This window comes from Halichoerus grypus, chromosome 2 (genome assembly GCF_964656455.1).
Source record: "Halichoerus grypus chromosome 2, mHalGry1.hap1.1, whole genome shotgun sequence".
NCBI classification, from domain to species: Eukaryota; Metazoa; Chordata; class Mammalia; order Carnivora; family Phocidae; genus Halichoerus; species Halichoerus grypus.
In genome coordinates this window covers 58,465,175-58,487,840 of record NC_135713.1, presented here as the reverse complement: position 1 = coordinate 58,487,840, position 22,666 = coordinate 58,465,175, and the positions used below count along the sequence as shown (strand labels likewise).

The 22,666-nt window shown below is 40.7% G+C and overlaps 1 protein-coding gene across 3 annotated transcripts in view; it reads right to left on the bottom strand.

Moving 5' to 3' along the window:
• DOCK2 (dedicator of cytokinesis 2) overlaps nucleotides 1-22,666 on the bottom strand; it is a 404,152-nt gene that overhangs the window by 236,721 nt on the left and 144,765 nt on the right. For all 3 annotated transcript variants that reach the window (XR_013445613.1, XM_036079463.2, XM_036079461.2), the window contains exon 26: nucleotides 18,762-18,910. Coding sequence is in view for 2 of the 3 variants with exons in the window: in XM_036079463.2 (XP_035935356.1) it covers nucleotides 18,762-18,910 (149 nt within the window). In the remaining variant the exon portion in view is untranslated. The remainder of the gene's footprint in view (nucleotides 1-18,761; nucleotides 18,911-22,666) is intronic.

Here is a 22,666-nt window from a genome sequence, read left to right as displayed (position 1 = left end):
TCATATATGCTGTTTACTATAATAATAGTATTTTATATGCACCATCTCATTTAGTTCACAGAATAATCTTATCAATCTGCTACACTAGTTCTCCCTATGTTACAAATGAGGTAATTCAGAGGTTTATGTAACTTGTCCTAAGTCACAGAATTGTAAGTGATGGGGATGGATTAGAATGCATGGCTTCTTGTCTCCAGGCTTACATGTTGTGTATACAGGTATTTTAGCAATTTTGTATTGTTTATAATATCTAAATGTAACAAACAAGATATATGTCCAAATGGCCCCAGCAATGGGCTCCTTTAAGATTTCCATTGTAGAAATGGAGGTCTGTGAACTTTTTGTAATTTCAAAAAAATTAATTAAAAAATTAACATTTTTGTAATATTTCAAAAAAATCAATATACTTACACATCTCCAGTATTACCACATGGGCTTATTAATTACAATGTCAAGATTTTTTGTTTGCATAAGAACAAAATGAACTCCAGATAAGCACCCTATTTAACTCTACTGGTCAGAAAATTCAGAATGGTGCTTATATATTATTACTTTTTTTAAAATGAGTAAACATGGGGTGCCTGGGTGGGTCAGTTGGTTGAGCGACTGCCTTCGGCTCAGGTCATGATCCTGGAGTCCTGGGATTGAGTCCCGCTTTGGGCTCCCTGCTCAGCAGGGAGTCTGCTTCTCCCTCTGACCCTCCCCCCTCTCATGTGCTCTCTCTCTCTTATTCTCGCTCTCTCAAATAAATAAACAAAATCTTTATAAAAATAAAAAATAAAATAAAATAAAATGAGTAAACACATCATTTAATGTGTAATACATGCTTCTTGTTTGGGAGACCATGTATTTTAAACCATGCATCCAATAAGAAATGGTGGGTGAAAATTCCCTGGTGGTGAAAACTTTTGCTACTATTTAATCCAAAAGCCATTCAAAATGTGCCTTCCATCTCTCCATGTGAGGGTTGCCCAATGAGCTTCCTTCCTCCCTCCATTACTGCCCTCTTCTCTGTCCCCTCGTTGGCAGCCTACCATTTCTCTTCTGTTTCCTTTGTTTCCTTTCACTTTATGTCTTTGCTTTATCACCACACTTCATCCCTAATGCCAGGACAGCTTCAGCCACAGGCAGAGAAGTTGCCTGTAGAGATCAACATGATTCTCCCCCACAACAAATGATTTCTCAAATACATCTCCAACAGTTTATTGATATTTGAAATTCCATGGATAGAATGTCACTCTTTGACTTAAATCTAATTCTCTCCTGTTCAAATATAGGCCTGATTGAAAGCATTAAAACATTAGTGTAAACCTGTCTGAGTTAAGGGTCATAACATATCCACTTCTATCTGACCCCGTTTCACTGTTGAATAATAGATTGTGCATCATCCCCGAATTCCTTGAGGAAAGGGATCAAATCTATGTTATTACTTAGATTCAATGTCTAGAGCAAATACCTGACATACAATAAATAATCACCACATCAATTTCATTTAATTAATTAATTAGAAAAATCAATATGAAGTGTCAGGTAACTTGTAGAGAGGTAAGGAGAGATTCTTAGATGAGGGGATGGAATCAGAATGGAGAATCTGGAAGTTTCTGGGCATGGACTTCCTCAACTGTACTGGCAACACAGCTTGACCCCACACAAATGACTAAGGGGTTTTTGGACAGGAGAAAAGAGGAATCAAAAAATATACACAATCTTCTACCCTCCTTCCTACAGTGAAAATACCCTTAATCAGCCATCCTCCAGAGAAAGAACATAGACATCAGAAAGCCCATTCAGTAATGATTGATCTAGTTTCCTCAGTAGGATCTCCCCATATCCAAATTCTATTGTCCTCCTTTTTTAATATAAAATGGAATCTCTCCCCACGAACCCCTCCCAATTCAGGCAGGCACAAAACTAAGTTCAGAGACAGATCTCATGAAATACCCCACTATCCTATGCCTCAGCCAGAGCTCAGAGCCCACTCTCACTGACAAGTGTGCTTAGGAATTGATCACACCAGAAACTTTAGAAAAATTACCATCAACATGAGGCTTTAAAATCTTACCCTCCAACCTCTTTTTCTTTGCTGGGAAATTATGGGGAAAGTAGGCCAATCTAAAATATAAGAGAGCTGACCAGAAAAGAGCAATAAATCTGAGGAATGAATGTGAATCCTCTGATCTATGTGTGCAGTTACACAGACATTAATGCTGTTTTTTCAGCTCAGATTAGATATAATTAAAACCCTCCCCAGAATCTCATCTCAGAACAAGCAATAGAGAATGTGCATCTCTCCATGGTGCTGATAAAATCACTGCCTTCTAGAACTAGGGCAGTTCTCCCCCTCTTGAGAAGTATGAAGTCTCAATCTCTCCCTCTCTCTCTCTCTCACATACACATTCTCCCTCTATATATCTCTCTGTGTGTCTCTCTAGCTCCCCTGACTTACCGCAGTGTGTGCCTCTGCTTTAAATATTCATAAAGCATGTGTAATTTATTTCACTATATTTACTATCATCCCCACCCAACTCATTTTGGAAAGTTTAGGCTGTGTGTTCCATCTTTTCTCACTATCTCTCTGTGACCAACCTATATACTCACAATAAATTTAGAAGAGGAAGAACTAGTTTATTTTCTGATTTATTATAAATTTTCCAATTTGATCTATGGTTTCTCGTGGTTTTTCTAGGTGAAAAGAAGATGGCCACTTTATTTCCCAGTCTCCATAATATACTCAGGGCCACCACTTATAATCCATAGCTCTGATCTTTCCTTGACCAGCTGCAAACAGGAAAGCCTTTCTTCTGAATGTTCAGCCCCTTTATATTCTTAGCCAGTGATAGCCCAGCCTAAGTGGTTAGTATAACCAACTCATCTTGAACCAGATCCATTTGTTTATTCCTAGAAGTACATTAAGAGTTTCTTTCCTATAATCATGTAGTATCTAGAGTAGTATTCTGCTCACAGTGTTCTTAGGTCTGGAATGAATTTAGAACCTTGGGAAGCTGCCTAAACATTGAGTTGCTGCTCCACCCTAAACTTCCATCCTACAAAAATGAGATAGCCAGGGTGGCATTCATTATCATTCAAACCTCCAGAAATATTCCTTGAGCATCTACTTTAGTAGTTCGTAACCATCGCTGCATTTCTAGAATAACCTCGGGATTTTCTAAATATATAAATATTTTCATGCCTAGATTCTACCCCAGACTAACTCTAAATCTCCAGGGCTAAGGTCAGGCATTGCTGTTTTTTAAAAGCTCTCCATGTAATTCTGATATATAGCCAGAACTGAGTACCACTGACTCACTAGATGCCATGCTCTGTCCTGCTTTTAAGAAGTAATAGTCAATTGGCAGGGAAGAAACACTCAGTGAAGAATGGACCATAACAGAAAGTGCTAACACAAAGTGCTGACTAAACTCAGAAAAAAGACAAATAATCCAATCTAGGGAAATCTGGGAAGATGTCCCTCAGGAGGTGCTGTCAGAACTAGCAGGAAAAATATACACCTGATATGCTCTTTGCTATAATAAGTATGGCTTTATAACAAGAGTGATTTCTCTAATAAGAGTATAGCCTATTGGGCCACCTGGGTGCCTCAGTCGTTAAGTGTCTGCCTTCGGCTCAGGTCATGATTCCAGGGTCCTGGGATCGAGCCCCGCATTGGGCTCCCTGCTCAGCAGGAAGCCTGCTTCTCCCTCTCCCACTCCCCCTGCTTGTGTTCCTGCTCTCACTATCTCTCTCTCTGTCAAATAAATAAATAAAATATTTTTTTTTAAAAAGCATAGCCTATTAACACATAATGAACCCTTAATATTCTTCCAACCCCTTTCCCCTTGGCCTGTGTCAAGTCTCACCCTCTCACATTGAGTCTTGGATTCCTACCTGCTCCCTAGAATTCTGATTATGATAGTCCCATTATTATAATGTCTTCATGAAACAGAGTTCACCACATCTTAGCCTGGACTGTGGGCCATTCCTTGAAGAAGTTCAGTCCTTTGAGTCTGGTGAGGTTTTTTTTCTTCCAGGCACTAACCCAGGCATTCTAATCATCTGTAGCCAGTTCACCCCTCCCATAGAGAGTAACCAGATGGGTTTTTGCCTGTGTTTAAGATGCTCTTCTCTCCCTGGTCACCTGTCAATCTCCTACTCCACGGTCAAAAAAAAAAAAAAAAACCAGCTCAATCATCACCTTTGGGAAGCCTTTCCCATTCAACCTCTTTAAACCCCCACCTCATCTTAAGTAGGATTGGTTGCTGTACTTTTTGAGTTCCGACAAAACCTATTCAATATTTCCTGGAACTAAGGTGCCACATCTTTCAATTTTGAGTTTCCAAAGTGTAGCATTCACTTGACACAGTGGAAGCACTAAGCACATGTATAAATATGTGAAATGAATGTGTCAATGGATGGATGGATGGTTGAATAGATGGATGGAAGGATAAAAAAAAGGGTGAATTATACTGCCTAGATTTATTTTATATCTTATCAATTCAGATAATAATGCAAAATAATAGATGTTCTAAGTTATCTATTCTCAAAAAGTAAAGATACTAGTGATTTTCTTTCTTTTTCTTACACGTACTCTCTCTTTTCTTCTTTCACTTTTTACCCTATAACCAAGAGGATGTGGTGTTGTAACTTGTCTTCCAGAGTAAGTTTCAAGTAGATAAATAATTAGTATTCTGGGGGTATTTTGAAAAATTGTAACTATTCCTCTCCAACCTTCCCTGAATTTTGTCATTCCTTACCCCAAGATATGAAAGCATTCCCTCTGCTCCCTAAAGACAGGCTCTTTTCACAGAAAAAAAAAAAAAAATACTCCACTTTTCACAGAGGTTGCTTTCAGAGCCTGCTTATCAGATTTCTAGTGCCTCTCCATGAGTTTCTTTGAGGCATATCTGCCCTTTATTACCTACCCACAGCCACAGTGACACTTGCCAAGCCAGAGGAAGACATAAACAATACCAGCCTTGCCTTCATTTTTACATTTCCAATCCCTCACAAAAATATATAGGATAAATTATAATGTCTAACAAAATCAACTACCTCTTTTATTCCCTCACATTATACCTTTAATTTTAAAAATTCACTATTTCACAAACATTATCAGAAACAAAAATGACATAATATACTCATAAGTCCAGCCCTGCAACATATCTAACTTATTATTCTATGATGCGTTCAAGTCCTTGTGCATGCAAAATCTGTATGCAGCATGCAGACAATTTGTGTTCTGCTTTTTCCAGTTAACATGACATAAACATTTTTATTATCATACTTTTTGGCCAAAGGGAAGGGTTTTTACTTACCCTTTAAGGTGATATAGGGAAAAGGTCTAGATTTAGACAGATTGAATTCTGGCTCTGCCATTAACTTGTTAGGTAGCCTAAATCAATTTATTTCAACTTCTGTAAGCCTCAGTTTGCTCATTAGTAACATAGACATGATAACAGCTTACTCACAGAATTATGTTAAAAATTAACTTCTGTATTTAAGGTGCCTGACAGTGTTTGGCTTAAAACAGGCATTCATGGGGGCACCTGGGTGGCTCAGTCGTTAAGTGTCTGCCTTCAGCTCAGGCCATGATCCCAGGGTCCTGGGATTGAGCCCCGCATCGGACTCCCTGCTCCGTGGGAAGCCTGCTTCTCCCTCTCCCACTCCCCCTGCTTGTGTCCCTCTCTCGCTGTGTCTCTCTCTGTCAAATAAATAAGTTAAAATCTTTAAAAAAAAAAAAAAAAACAGGCATTCATGAATGTGTGACTCACAGGTAACAGTAATATCTTTAAAACATGAATCTATCATGAATTAGAATATAAAGTACACATGAATAATTAAGATAAAATACAAGATTGAATTCAAGTACATTCTACCTTTGGGTTCCACCCCCAGAACAATGAGAGTTTATATTCACTCACCTGAAGTTAGAGATACTTAGGTGGAAAAGCTTGAAAATCACTGAAATCTATCACCACTCTTTCACAGATATATTTGAGTGACCTGCCTCAGATCACAGAATGTCAGAACTAGGGCTGGAAATAGAACTCGTATTTTCTCAAAAGCTGTTGAAAGGCTTTGATACCAAATATCATCTTTCCCATCACCACTGCCTCAACCAATACAGCACAAAAAGCAGACATCATTAATTAATCAAAACTTTTTCAGAGGGATTACACTGTAGCAAAATGAAAAAAAAAAAAAAAAGAAACACATACTAGGTATCAGCATGGTAGTCACGACTAACAAAATATTAGGGAGAGGTAAACTAATGCTGAGAGAGGTTATGTAACTTCCCCAAGAGCACACAGCTAGCTAGTGGTGAATTTGGGAGTCTGAATCCACATCTGTATGTCCCCATCATCTTTCAACTAGAGTTTAACTCAATGAAAATCAACAGATCTTTTTGACTGCCCGATCTGTGCCAGGTGTTGTGTTAGGATATGGCAGCGAACAAGCAGAGGCAGTCCTTGCACCCATGAGCCTTATTGTCTAGATGAGAAAACAGACCACTTAAAGGGAAGCAAAATGCGGTGAGTGTCAGGTAAGGTAAAGTACTTACAGTGTTTGTAAAATATGCACACAATGAGAACATGTAAATGTGAGCCTCTACTCTGCTCAGAATTCAATTATACCATAGGTTAAACGTGCTTACACATACTGGCCTGGGAATCTGACCACCATTATTCTTCTGCATTATTTCTGTGGGAAAATGTGTGCTGAATTCTAAACTAATTCAGGAGCACAACGAAGCTCAAAGTTGGGGGCACAACCATACTCAAAGCTGGTACCTGCTTTTTATATGATGTTTTAATGCAACAGCAGCAGGTTTACCTTTCTCATTAGCTTCTACTGAGTATAAAAAATAAAATTAGCATCAGCATATATTTCTAGAATGTAGAGCAATTGAGATGGGAGGATCAATCAAACCACAAAGATTAATTATTGAGTATCTGCTTGGAATTCGGCACTGTGCCCAAAAAGTGTAGAAATATAGAAGAAATATAAGACTGGATCAATCCTATCCTTGGAGAGTCTGTAAACCAGTTATCAGATATCCATATAGGAGTAATTCCAGTAAATGGTAGGCTATTTAAAAATTTTAAGAGACTGGGGTGGACATATGACTGTGGAATGGCTAGGTGGATCAGAGATCAGTGAAGCTGACCCCAGCTTCAAAAGACAGCTATAATTTGGATATTTGGGGAGAATTCATCATGGCAGTGGGAGGAGTGTTCATCGTGGAGAAAGGCATAAAACAAGGTGGGCTGTGAAATAATGAATAGACCATTGAGGCCAATGTTGGGGAGTATTGGAGAATAAGGTCTTAGAGGTAGTTCTGAATGAAAGCACATTTTGTTTTAATCACTTTGACATCCCCAGTGCCTAGAATGGTGCCTGACAAAGTGGGTGCTCAGTTAATGTTTAGTGAGCTGTGAAATAGAAAGACAATGCATTTGTTAAAGAGAGAAATAACAAAAAAAAGTATGAGTCCTCTTTCAACATAAACCAGACAAGCATAACATGATAAGAACAAGTGTAAAACTGCACATAATTAAGTGCTAAATTCTACAGTAAAGCCAAAAGTCGTCAAAATGCAGCAGAGAAAGTGACTAAGACAGGGCAAAAAGAATCTGTGATGACTTCTTAATGGAAGAAGAAATTGGGTTGGGTCTATTAGGAAAGGCAAGGTTTGGCTCTCAGAAGTCCACAGTTCAGATGCTCGTAGGGTGAGGCAGATAACATAAACATGAGAAGCCAGTCATCTAGAAGCACAACAGGAAGTGGTGGGTCTGTGGCTTTTATTAAATAATTTGGCAAGCCAAATAAAATATATCTGTGGACTAGATTCAGGCTGAGAACCACCAACTGGACAACTAGACAAGCAAAAGGAAGAAAAAGAGTTCATTCCAGATAGAGGAAACAGGTAAAGGACAAAGAAGAAAGAACATGAAGGCCTGGAGGGAGACCCAGAGCCCAGTCTTACCAGAATGCATAATGCTGGCTGAAAATAGTAGGAAATGTGATTGGAGAGAAAAGCTAAGTTGAGTTTGGATTCCAGGTAGAAGAAAAGGTAATAGATGGAGAGCCAAAGATAACTTTAGCATGTTGCGTTGCTTGAAGAAACTGTGCTGAAATTAAACATTTTATTTTCTAATCTGGGCTGCTAAATCAATTGCATTTATCTCTAAGATGAATGTTGCCTGAAATCTCTCTGAGAAAATGTCCATCCTAGAACTCCTTGATTGTTTTCTGAAAACTTTCCTTGTTCAGTCACTAGCTGCTGCCCCCAGATTGTATATGACAGTTGGGGTGCTATACACAGAGCTGTGGATCAAAAGCATCTTCAAACACAGAACACTTTCTTCCTTGCTTAACACATTTTCACGTAAGGATTTACATTTACACCTGAACAAATCAAAGTTATGGTTCCCTCAGTAACTGTAACCTGGACCAAACATAGCTATATTTTTCTGCTGCCAAGCGGGCTTTTAACTCATGCCTCCCAACTGTGAAGGGGAGATTTAATTCAGACATTATGCAAGAAATGCTTTCTGGAAAGCAAGTGGCTGGCCCAGTAAAGGTTTAGTGTAAATGGCTGTTCCTTTCAACTTGTGCTTTTATGCAAAGGTTCCCTGCAGACAGAAATCTTCCAGAGCCCCTCCACAGTCTTTCATGGTGAGTGAAAAGATAACTTCTCCACTCCTGCAAGCTGTCACACTTGCTCATTCATGGGTCAGAGCCCAGCTTTGTTATTGCAGGCATTTGGTGTCAATGAAAGGCACTACAAGGAGCCAAGACTGGATGAGAGAGTAAGGCGATTGGGGCACTTGCCCAAGGGGCAAAATTTAAGGGGCAACAAAAAACTCAAAAATAGAGACAAATCAAATTTAATGCCATATTTTTGAAAAAATAAAAGTTAATTCAAAAAAATCCATGGTGAACAAAATATCAAAATGTTGAATTTTTAAAAAATATTGCATTGATATATTATTTTTCTTGATTACTGAATTTTTGGTGCCCTCTTACACTTTGCTGCCATCCAGACAGTGCCTCATTTGTTTCTCCCTTGTCCTGGCCCTGAGAGGCAGTCCATATGGGTGAGGGGCAGGACAGACAGAGCAAATGAGGAGAAGCCATCATGGATTTGGCTGTAGGCAAACTCCTTTAAACTTTGGTCACGGCAGATAAAGGAATATTGAAGAACATCTCAAGAAATATTTCTAGTTGGTATTGATGGAACAGAATGTGTTGGATTATTAATTTTATTGGAGAGAGTTCTAGTCAACCATCAACAAAAGCTGTCTTCTAATTTTCCAGGTGGATTCTCTGAGAATAAATGACACAGGGACCATCTGTTAAGTTATGCCAAACCACTCACTTTCCAAACCTGCCAACTAAAGATCAAGTGACATTCAAGCCCCACATGTTGGCCTAGGAATTACTGCATGGACAGGGCTGTCAAATAGCCCAAGTGAGATGCTATAGCCTCCAAGGTCCTTGAGACCACGGCAGGCTTTTATGCTCTTCCACATTCCCAGTCCCCAGGCTAGTCCTGGGTTCCTGCATGCTAACATGGGTTTAGACAACTGCTCATTCGGTGGGAGGTTACATTTGCCTCCTGACAGGCTTAGGCAGTTAATAGGGTGGAATCCTCTGGTAAGGCCAGTCATTTGCCTGCAGATTTTATTACTGTCTCCGATAAAGCAGAGAAAACCCCTTATCTATCAGCATCCCTTCACATTGGAATAGGTATGCTTTGGGGAACTGCTCATCCTCAAAATGCATTCTTTGTAAGTGAGCAATCACTCCTTAAATACTTCAAAGATAAGCTTTTATTTTTTTATTTATTTGGCAATAGTGTTAGCTTTATGGACAAGTTGCAAAAATAATACAGAAATTTCCTATATATCCTTCATCCATCTTCCCTTAATGTTAAAATCTTAATGTCAACATGACCAGAGCACAATTATTGAACCAGAAAATTCACCTCGGTACAGTCCTATTAACTAAACTACAGACATTATTCTAATTTTACCAGTATTCCTGCTAATGTCCATTTTTCAGTTCATGGGCCAATTCAGGATCCCACATTGAATTTAGTTGTCATGTTTCTTAAGTCCCCTCCAATCTGTGGCAGTGCTTTGTCTTTGGAGGCCCGACCTTCTGAAGAGTACTAGTCTGCTATTGCTTAGAACATCCCTCAGTTGGGGCTTGTTGAAGCGTTCTCATCATTAGATTGAGGCTGTGCATTTTTGGCAAGACTCCCCACATTAAGTGGTGGTGTCCTTTTCAGTGCATCTTATCAGGAGGCAGATGATGCTGTTATGTATCTTTTCTGGTGATGCTCCTTTCATCACTTGGTGAAGGGGGTGGTGCTCATGTTCCTCTACTGTAAAGTTACTATCTTTCCTTGTGCCATTAAAAAGTGGATACTTCGGGAAATACTTTGAGATCATGCAAATACCCTGTTTCGCAACACTTTTGCCCATCACTTTTAGTCCCTGTTGATGGTTCTTCCTTGTGACAATGATGACTGTGGTGTTTGCCTAATCAAAAATGAACGTTAATCATCTCTAAACCCTATTTAAGGCCCAAAGACCAAAACCTACTGAGGTGAAAGATAACAATCTCCTGTCAAATGTGCCTTTCCCACGGCTGTGAGGTGAGACACTCAGTTGAGGTACAGCAAGCCTATGGCACCCAACTCCTCATCCCCACCCCTCACCGATGCAGGAACCAGGGCTCTTTCTCACTGACCTATGTAAACACTCAGTACTACCTGGGAAGAAATCATTACCAGTTGATAAGAACTGCTATGGGAAATGGAACATATTTCTATATCTCTGCTCTAGGTTGAGTATTTAGTTTGTCTTAAAATCACTGCATCCCTGGAGCATCCTCTCTTTGACCATGAGAACTTGTAGACAGCAGTTCCAGGGCTGCTGGGGAGAAGAGAAGTGCACCACCAGCTCCCCTGTGCTTTGGGGTTTTTATTGTTCTTGGCAATTCTGTTGAGTCCCAGGCAGTGGTGTGCTGATGCGTGTTTATCAACTGGCTCTCCAGGAAGACAAAAACAGAGGCCTGGGTATATAGCGTTTGGCAATTCTGTAGTATGAGGACCCCCTTCATGATTGACATCACTGAACACAGAGTCGGGAAGAGATGGACAGCAGCAGAAGAGGGTTCAATAGTACTTCTGTCATAGACACAACAGATGTAAATAACCTTAAGCACACAGATAAGAATAAAGTTTAGTAAGATAATTAGGAACTGACGTGTTTTGAGTATCTATTATGTTTGATTTTAATACAGCTTGTTTAATTATAGATATTTATATAAATTTTTAATAATGGCAGTTATTTAACAAATAACTCACAAGATTCCTAAAAATTTAACCCTCGGTTCTCATGAGCTGCTGTGAGCCAGCTCCAGAACACCACCCCATACAGTAGTTATCACGAGCAAAATTCTGGAACTCCCCAAAGGAGCCCCTGAAAAGGCAGGATGACACTTTTCGCCAGACCCTTCAGGAACCCATATGAGGTCCAGATGCCCTGCAGGGAACGGCTCTGCTCCAGCAGCAGCATCTGCGGCTTCTTGGCAAGCCTCCTGCAGAGCCGGTGAGGGCTCCAAAGCATCTGGCTGCCACCAGGCCTGCCTCGAGGGTTATTTTCAGTGCTAATGGGGTACAGAGTTCTCCCCACGTCAGTACTTATTTGCCATTCTCCCAGGGGGCCACTTAGCCCTTTACTGTTCTTAAAAGAATTATAGGCCTGGAACAATTGGAAGGAGCATAGGAGGGAAGGGGAACAGAGAGGCAAGAAAAAAGTCACATGTACTGAGTATGGATTATATGCCAGGTACAGTGCTGCGTGTTTGCACCGATGTTCTTGTTTACTGTAATCCCGATACACCCAGAGAAAGAGCATCCCCATTTTACGGAAAGAGTGTCTGACTTCCCAAGGTTCCCACACTAATAAAAAGCAGAGCAGGATGTATCCGCAGCTCTGCTCATCACTGTGGCCCCAGCATAGAGAGTATTGCACGTGATAGCAGCTCTAGAAGTACTTGTGGGTTGGACACATGAATGTAGCCTGACTCCAAAACCTGTCTCTTACCTCTACCAAGGAAATGAAGCCGGAGAAAGTGCCCTTAAATGGTAAAGTGTACACATGAAGAGGCAGAAGGCAATATGGGTGTGAGAGGTTGTTGAGTTAAGAGTGAGATGGGGGATTCCCTCCAGGCTCTGCCTTTTACTGACTCTCTGACCTTATTAGGAGTATCCCTGGCCTCTCTCTGAGGCTAGGCTTCCTCACCGGTAAAATGGGGAGAGTAAAACCTACCTTCCCATGTGGTTGCCAGAAACAAACAACTGGGATGCATGAGAGAACACTGTGTAGGCTAAAGTGTGCTGAGAAAGAAAGGGTATCATATGCCACCATCCGTGACATCATAACGTTGTCGTATTGGCCTAGACAGGGCACATTTAACACCATGGAAGCAGAGGAAGAGCAAGGGGTGAAAAGAGAATGGCTTCGGACATAGCAGAAGGTAGAGGAGTCTCATCTATTTCAGCTTTAATTTGGAGGCTTAATTAGCTGCTCTCTGTTTGGAGCACACCACAGATGAAAGAATTTTTGCAAGCCTTGTCTCCCTGCCTTTTGTTTGAAATATGAGGGAACATATAGGCTAGAAGAAAACCCTGCTGCTTCTGCATGGTGGTATTGATTCCTGGGAATTAAATGGTAATTCAAAGAGGCAGCAGCGGCCTTCCTTTAACCCTGCATCAAGCAGGCCGCCTGGGATCATCAGAGAACCCAGAACTAGGGTGGCCATAGGGGGTGCTCTTCAGAAGAAGACACCTCCCTACAGACTTCTTTCCCACATGGCAGGTCAGGGGCAGTGCTGGCCCAAGAACGCCCTCTAGACTGCTCCTGGTGCCTACCATTGTCCTTTCCCCACACATCGGAACCCTAATGGAGCTGCTGATGCTATTTTCCTTTTGTTTCAATGTCTGATCCTCTTTACAGGAGGGGCATGAGTATGTGTACATGTGTGTATATGTACATGTGTTAAATCATACATGCATATTCAACACATTAGACAAATCAGCCATTGCAGGTAGGGGAGGCAGGAGAATGGGAAAAAGAGATGGAAATAAAAGGTAAGAAACACATACACACACAAAAACAAACAAAGAAAAACCAAACAAGGGAGGGCCTTGCACATACCAATGATGGTAATGTGTCATAAACTGAAGGTGATTCATTCAACCCCTGCACCTGACATCCAAGGAATGCAGAAAGAGAAAGGAGAATACCCTCCTAGCACTCAGAGCAGAAGACCCAAGGGAGAAATCAGGTTCCACCATTGATTTGAGCAAGTCATATTCGTTCATGTATTCATTCCTACAACAGATAGCTTTGTGAGCCAGGCATTGTGAGGGAGGTCGGCAAGGAGGGGTCGAGCTGCTGTAAAGGTGGTCTCTGTCCGCACAGCATTTCCGGTCCCATAGGCAGAGAAGTCCACAGAGGATGACAACACAGATGTCATGACAGAGCAGGAAAAAGCTGTTCCTAGGACACAAGAGAGGGGCTGGGGAAGAGGGTTACTGAAAGAATTTTAGTGAAGCAGGAGGATGGAGAGCGAAGGTGGAATTGGCAAGAGGCGAGGCTGAAAGTGGGAGTTCTGCAAAGCCAGTGAGCAGGGGCTTGCTATCTGAGCTTCGGAGCTCAAAGCCTGGCAGGGGACACACACAGGAAAGTGCAACACCAAGAAATTAATGCTATAATATCAGTCCGAAGACATAGTTATGAAGACACAGAGAAGGAAGTCCTTGATTCTGTGTAGGGGTTTGCAGGTGAGAGGATGAGGGCATGGAACTGAGAAGACTTTAGAAAGGAAGTATTGTCTGAGCTGAACCTAAAAGGCATTTAGGATTTTACGTGAATAGAAAGAATGGGAATTGAGAACACTCCAGGCAAGAGAAAATGCATGAGCAAAAGCCTTCCCTACCACCATCTAAGCTGATAAATAAAAACACCAGAAATTCCAAACTGTCCGTGAAAGAATTTTTGCAAGCCTTGTCTCCCTGCCTTTTGTGCCTCCCTAATAGTGTGCCTTGGTTAACCAACCCCCAGATTTAGTCAATGGACTTAAAGGGTTAAAAAAATAAAAAAGCTGGGGCACCTGGGTGGCTCAGTCGTTAAGCATCTGCCTTCAGCTCAGGTCATGATTCCAGGGTCCTGGGATCGAGTCCCACATCAGGCTCCCTGCCCGGCAGGAAGCCTGTTTCTCCCTCTCCCACTCCCCCTGCTTGTGTTCCTGCTCTCGCTATCTCTGTCTCTGTCAAATAAATAAATAAAATCTTAAAAATAAATAAATAAAATAAAAAAGCTGATTCTGGGCAGGTAAAACCAACCCCATCTCCTGTTCAGACTTAGGAGTCATCTTTACATACTTCATGATTGATAAGCAGGGTACAAAATGATGACTCTTCTTTCTGTTAGAGGAATGAAACATAAAAACGGAAAGCCTGTTTTAAGAGTTGGGAGGAAAAAAAAACACTCCCTCTGGGTTTGGCGCAAAATTAAATCGTATGAGTTACTCAGCAGCCAGCACGGCACAGAACGAAGCCAGTGTGAAACAGCCTTTCAGAGTAACTGGAGTTGACAACTAACCTTGCTCTGGAAGGGGGAGAAAGGAGTTAACAGAGGCAGAAGTCTGGCCTTTCATCCTTCACCTGAGCCTGTCCCTTTCATATGCCAAGTGCATCTCAAGCAAGCTGGGGGAGAGAATTTAACACTATCATTAAAAAAATATCAACACCCAGGCTAAGGCGGACATCATCCCCTGAGTCATATGCCACCCAGGCTTACAATGGATAAGATAATAACAGGAAACAGAGCTTCCTCATGCCACGCCTGCTGTGCTGGGCTGTAATTACCCAAACATTGACAATCGATTGAAGACTAGCATCCTTTCCCATCCCCCAACACACAATGCCCCCCAAAAGAAAGCTTGGCATACTGCACTATAATTTCTAGATTTCCACATGTGGTTCTATCCGTGAGCAATAGTTCCTGCAGGTAGATATAATCTATAGTTGGGTGGGGAGACAGGCTTTTCCATGGTGCCAACAAAGTGACAGTAAAATGGAATGGCTATGCTGTTATCAGCAGAGAAGATCCAAACAATCAGAAGAAAAATCCAGGACATTTATCCTGGGAGGCTTTTTTTTTATTGTTCCTCCAAATTTCCAACTTTGAGAAGTCGGTGCCTATAGAAACCAAATAACATGCCTGATGCTCTGGATTTTCAAAGTCAGATATTTGCACAGGCCATGTCCCCACTACTGCATGACAATGAATTTATGAGTACAAATGAATGTGCTTAAAGATTTTGCCATTTTATGGTTTATTAAATGCCATATTGGAAGATGCTAGGTTTTGTAGACTGGAAAAGGCTCTTTAATTAAGATGGTAAAGGACTGAGGATGAGTCCAACCAGTCTTCCATTTCCAGTGAATACTGAAGATAAAAAAAATTAGGTCACGTTAGAGTGATGGCTATTAAAGTGTAGTCCTTGGCCCAGCAGCATCCACATCACCTGAGAACTCAGAAAAATAAATGATCAGGTCCCATCCTCCAAACATAATGATCAGAAAGCTGTTTTTACGGCTCCTCCGGGTCATACTGATCCATGCTTAAGTTTAAGACTTTCTGCACTAGAGCTGTGGGTCCTCCGCCCCGGTTGCCTATTATCACCACCTGGTAAAGTTGTCATTGTGATGCCCCACCAATCCCAGACCAATTAAATCAGAATAGCTGGGGGCTAGAGATTTGACACAGCTGCTTTAAAAAACTCCTCCGGTGATATAAATGTGCAGCCAGAGTGGAGAGCCACTATATACCAGAACAATAAAGATTTAGATGAGATATTTTGGGACTTCTGATTGTCAGTTGGGTTCAAAGTAATAATGGCTACTGAATGTGTCTCCTTCGTGGAACAAAAACCTTTTGAGAAGGAAAGAGATTTCCATCTTCATGAGCTGAAGAGGTTGGCTATGAAGCTCTTCAAGAGCATCAGAATCTTATACCAAACTCAGTGGTAATAATAGTATTTAATAACTCATCCAGCAAAAACAGTTACTCACCATAGGAAAGAGGTGGGCTAGGGCCCACAGTCAGAAGTCATTATAAAAGTAATGCACTCAGAGGCAGTTAAGAGTGACACCACACCTCCCACACACCTCAAGTCCAAATGCCACAATCCTCCAAGGGGAGCTCAGAGCTTCCCACTCACTTCTCGGCTTTGAAGCCCCTAGGTATGTGAGACAGCAGGCTCTTCTCACCAGTGTCTGATGTTACCCAGTGTGCAAAATGATAACAACCCATCAGAACAGAACTCTAGGAGACCACTCACATGGGATGGGCAGAGCCTGAGCACTGCTGCTTAACAAATGAACCATGAACTTCTACCCAAACCAGGAAAATGGTTAACCCATTATAAGTGTGTTCCTCAAATTAGGGTCCAGTGGCACATCCCAACAAATCCAGGATTTTTTTCCCCACGAAAAGGGATATGAGGATTACTGAACTGTAAGAAATACTGTAAACTCTTTTCAACAGGAAGAGGCAACATTCTTTAGGATGTTTCCGGAGAAATGAGGAGCCAACTCTCATGTTCCTACACTACAAGTGAGAGTAAGACCAAATTCTCCCTTAATTTTTTTTGTAAAAGATCAAATAGCAAAGACTGGAACAAGTTCAACAGCTGGTTGGTGAATGCACTTATGAAAACACCACCATCATCATGACAATATCACAGGGTGAATCTTGATTATCCAAGCTTTTGGTTATTTTTTTTTTAGAAGATTTTTATTTATTTATTTGAGAGAGAAATGAGAGAGAGAGAACACAAGAGGGGGGAGTGGGAGAGGGAGAAGCAGACTCCCCGCAGAGCAGGGAGCCCGATGCAGGACTCGATCCCAGGACTCCAGGATCATGACCTGAGCCGAAGGCAGTCGCTTAACCAACTGAACCACCCAGGCACCCCCCAATCTTTTGGTTATTATTCTCCATCTCCCCCAAGAAAAAGAGGGAGGATAGGAAGAAAATGAGAGGGAAAAGACCATGCTCTTGTATCTCTCATGCCCATGATTATGCAGACTTTGGAGTCTGACTGACCTGGGTTTGAATTTTGACCCTGTCATTTATTTGCTGTCTGGCCTTGAATGTTAAGTCTATGAATTTTAGGTTTTTCATCTTTAAAATGGGAATAATAATCCTTAGCACCAATGAGGGTGAGCAGAGAGAACACTTGGATGGCATTTAGCACAGTGCCTAGAAAACAGCAAAGGAAGTAGTAGCTGTGATCATTAATTATTCACCCTTGAACACCCAGCTTCAGTTCCTTTGCGAAGACTTCCTTGACAAAAATGCATACACATACACTCACACACACAGACACACACACACACACACACACACTCTCAGAGTCTTTGTAGCTCCAGTACATCTTGTATGCATCCATGAGATTTTAATCATTACATTATGTTGCAATTGCTTATTTATATAATCTGTATAGATTTTCTTAAGGAAAGAGGCCAGGCTTGTGTGTCCTCAATGCCTGTCACATAGCTGATGTATCATATATATTTATGAATGAATGAATGAATCAAGCCACTGCATTTACCTAGTAATGAGATAAGAAGCTTAATTAGGATGGCAAAAATGGAAAGGACAAGACACATAAGGAAGTTGATAACAATCGTTGACTAGGGGATACAAGCAGTAAAGGAATAAAATAATAAAATGAATGCTCTGCAGTGTTTTCTAATGATAGCCAATCATAGATATAGTTCATCCAGGAAGCCCTTCTTTGAGAATTTTCTTGGGAGGAGAGGGGTGGGGAGAATGTTTATACATATACTTATAAAATACTTGGTTGTTTAAGTCTACCTAGTCCTCTGAAACTAGCCCATCTAGGAAAGGAGTGCTCTTGGACATTACTCAAAGGCAAGGTAAGGTTGCCAAATGAACCTGAGTTAAATCAAGAATCCTTACCTTTCTCTTCCAAATCTTAAGAATTCTACATCTTTACTGTTACCACTAATCTATCTCCCTTGCTCTCTTCTGCAGACTCTGCCCTTTTGGAAGCCCTCTACTTATTCCCCTGAAACTTTCTCTTTGGTGCCATCCCTGCCTAATCTCTGAATGATGTCCACCAAATATATGTTGGCTTCACTGCCATAGCCACCTCCCTACCACCATCCCACTCTTCACCCTGTCTCTAGAGTCTAGGCCTGAGCAATCTGCTCAGCCAGAAAAAGCCTTAAGCATTTTCACCATTGCAAGAGATAACCAAAGAAAGAAAATCAAAGTAAATCAGCTAAAAAAAACAGATAAGAGGGTTTTCTTGACTGTGTAGGCATAGGAAAGCCTCCCTCCTGCCTCTCTAAGCAAGGGTTTCAGTAAATGGACAAGTCATCTAAAAAGTCTGCAATACATCCATACCTACACCCTGAGAAATCCTGTCCAACAAGAAATATGGTGACATAATGCTACATGCTTAACTCCAATCCCCAAGCCATCCTTCACAGCCATGGGGGTTAATCACTGGAAAAGTAGGCCTGCTGAGCAAGCCATCGACTTTTATCTTTAGACTTCGACTGCTATTCATCAGCATCAATATTTTAGAGCTTCATCAGCTCAGTGCTAGTCTTAGTCCAGCACATCTACATCATCATGAGCACTCACCACATCCTGACAGCTGAGGACCTCCAAAATGCTGTTGAGTAGTTCGACACAGTACTTCTTCTCCTGGACCTGGTGTTGCATCTCCTCCTTTTGCTCCAGCAGCTCCTTCAGTTCTTTGGTGATGACAGGAAGAAGAATGTCCCGGCATTCTGGAAGGAAGGCAGTTCAGAGGCATTTAAGCATCCTCATTCTGTAGTTCCATTCCTTTCCTTTCCTTCCTTCCTTCCTTCCTTCCTTCCTTCCTTCCTTCCTTCCTTCCTTCCTTCCTTCCTTCCTTTGTCTCTCTCTTTCTTTCTTTCTTTCTTTCTTTCCTTCCTTCCTTCCATCCTTCCTTCCTTCCTTCTAGATAATTTTTCTTTAAATAAATAATTCATGAATATATTCTCCTTGTAAAAAAATTTAAATATTAAAGATTAGGTGAAGATTTCCTTAGAACATCATTCACAATTCCAGTCCCTCCCCCAACACTCGATCCCCAGAGGAAACCAGTTCTTTTATTCCATACATATGTGTGTAAAAGGACTGTATATGCATATATATACATACATATACAATTTCTGTATGTGTATGCATATAAAAATGTACCAGTATAAAATATGTAGTATCATTTTGATTTGGCCTCCACTTAAGTAAGATATATTATACTGTGATGATAAAACTTTGTGATCTTTTTATAATTTCACATATGTATCAGTATAAAACATACATGTCATTTTGTTTTTGTGTCTTTTTCATAAAATGGGATTCTGCTGTATCTTGTTTTGTACCTTGATTTTTCTTCACTTACCTATTGGAACATTCACCTTCTTGGAGCACTTTCTATGTTATTACAAATAGGGATCAACTTAATTATTTGTAGCGGTTGTATAGTATTCTCTATTATGGATATATTTTTTTTATTTAGTCATAGCCCTAGTGATGAACATTTTTCACTGGCACAAACAGTACAAAAGTGAACAACCTTTCACTTGTATCCTTGTGCACAATGGTTTTCATTTTAAATAAATTAAAATGTTCACAAAAAAGGGTATCTCTCTTAGCATTGCTGTCTCAGGAAATTTCTGGAAAGTTCTGAGATCCTACACAGCTTTGTTTCTGTATTTCTCTTGAAAATGGCAAAACTTCCAAGGACCAAAAAATATTCCCCCAATTTTTCAAGCTACCTCCACCCATCCACTCAGCTTCTGGAGCTAAGATGTAAATCCTATACACCAAGATTTCATTTTAATTCACCCAATACAACAAACAGGTATTGCATATCTTTGATGAGGAAGGCACTCTCTTTCCAGAAGTATAGCAGTAAGATAAGGTTCTCACCCATTAGACACTTAAAATCTTGACAGTGATGATTAGCAGCAAAACAAAGAACAACGGCAGAACATAGAATAAGATAAAGGTGGGATGAAGAAGAAAACATCTCTTGTTCTGTCACCCCAACATCTATTCCTTCTTCTGGCACAGCACCCTGGTTTCACTCTGGGGAGCCACCCTGCTGTGGAATATAATCCTAGGAATACTCTCATGAGGCTGCTTGCCCTTCTCTGGACAAGGGCTGGACATCTAATCCTAATTAGGATGACCCCCTGAAATCTGAATCTTGAGGGAACTTTAATAACAACAATTGCTGCCATTGCTAACATACTGAATGTTACAAGGTGCCAGGCACTGCTTTAAGTGTCTTCCATGGATTACCTCATTCAATCTTTCCAATGACTTTGGGAGATAGATACCACTATTTCCCCATTTCACTGATGAGGAAACAGAAGGACGTGCCCAAGTGTACAAAGCTAGTATGTGGTAGATTCCAGTCTGACTGCAGAGCCTGTGCTCTTAACCAGAATGCTCTTAGATGAAGAATATAATCTTTCTTGGAGCTCAGCTGTCTGCAGGAAGTGCCCTGAAGAGGCTGCCCATGGTTGCCTGCTGCTTCTTCTCCCACTGCTATTCTGGGTCTCTCCTCTCCGATGACTGGTTCCCCAGGTTTCCTCTGATTCTATGAACTACTCCCCATCTTCCAAATACATTATTTTTACTTAAATTTAGCAGAGTAGGTTTCTGTTGCTCACAACCAAAGAATCCCAACTGGTAGAGTCATAAAATACCATGAGGGCTTCAGATGGGAGAAATGATCTCTGGTTAGAAGATTCATGTAAGACTTTATAGGCTCTGATAGAATTGTGTCCCTTCTCTCAGAGCACCAATGTCAGTTTGTAATTAAATTCTAATTAGTATAATTAGTTAATGTCCCTTCATCCAACCAAAGTGTAAGCTCCATGAGAGCCAGACTAAATCTCAAGTGCCTAACATAGTACCTGTATCATAGTAGTAACTCAGTAAATCTTGGTTGAATGAATGGAAGATAAATTATTTGAGATGATCATTGATGAGTAAATGGCACTGACATAGGAAGAGTGAGGATTTAGGATATATAGACCTGCGTAAGCAGAATAGGCTTTTGGAAGTAGAATAATGGAAGATAATTTTTAAAAGGCAAGTTCTTCAATTTAGTGGGAGGTGAAGGTTATAGCTCTATGGAAACAAAGTTATAGGCAACCAAAATTTTGATTCAGCTTTGCTTAAAATTAAGGTAAAATCATAGGCCACAGGTTTAATAATATTTAACTTGGACTCAAGAAATTGTTGGCCTGAGGACTTTGAGTACAACGAAATGTACTGGGTGAGCCATTATTTTTCCTTTAGAGAGATAAGGGAAAAGACAGGATAATATTTACATACCAGTTACCATAACATTTAAGTTAAATCTATACCTGGTCCATAGCTTATGACTATAGGTTGAATTTTTGCTCAGATCTATTTATTAAAAGGAGTAAAGAAAGTTGATGCAATGTTCATTCAGAAGTTTGTTTGAAAGGTTATCTTCTGGTTTCACTTATTTGTGGAACATAAGGAATAGCATGGAGGACATTAGGAGAAGGAAGGGAAAAATGAGGGGGGGAATTGGAGGGAGAGATGAACCATGAGAGACTATGGACTCTGATAAACAAACAGGGTTTTAGAGGGGAGGGGGGAGAGGGGATTGGTTAGCCCGGTGATGGGTATTAAGGAGGGCACGTACTGCATGGAGCACTGGGTGTTACACGAAAACAATGGATCGTGGATCACCACATCAAAAACTAATGATGTATTGTATGGTGACTAACATAACATAATAAAATTTAACAAATAAATAAATAAAAGGATGATAATAAAAATTAAAAAAAAGAAAGGTTATCTTCTAAAGGATGTTGACAAGTAACTTGGGAAATTTTTGTTTGTTAGAGGAAATGATATGTGTTAGCAAGCTCAATGTTGAAAAACAAGGTGAGTTCATTTGAAGTTGTAAACTCATTAGATGAATGGCTTCCTCAACTTGCTTAAACTTAACTTCCCAACTCTGCCTTCACCGAGGTTGTCACAAGTAAAACCAGCCAGAAGCTAAGAATTGTGCATTCTCTCACTAAGTTAGATAAGGATTGTAAAGTCTTCCTCTTTGAGAAGTTAATTTTGCAAGTAAAATAAAAGATCTAATAAAGGAAATTTAAAAAAAAATTTTTTTTTAAGATTTTATTTATTTATTTGAGAGAGAGAGAGAGAGAGAGAGCATGAGCAGGGTGAAGGGCAGAGGGAGAAGCAGGTTTCCCGCTGAGCCGGGAGTCCAATGCGGGGCTCGATCCCAGGACTCCAGGATCATGATCTGAGCTGAAGACAGACACTTAATCGACTGAGCCACCCAGGCACCCCTAATAAAGGAAATTTAAAACACAACAAAAAGTCTTGTTCTCCCACAGGTCTCTGGGCAAAAGGGAGTCCTCAAAAGATGTGTTTTAAGGAGATTCATGTCCCTGCAGCATAGAGGGTAGCTGGAGGAAGAAAAGAGGGCAGAGACCCTGCAAAGGGCAGAGACC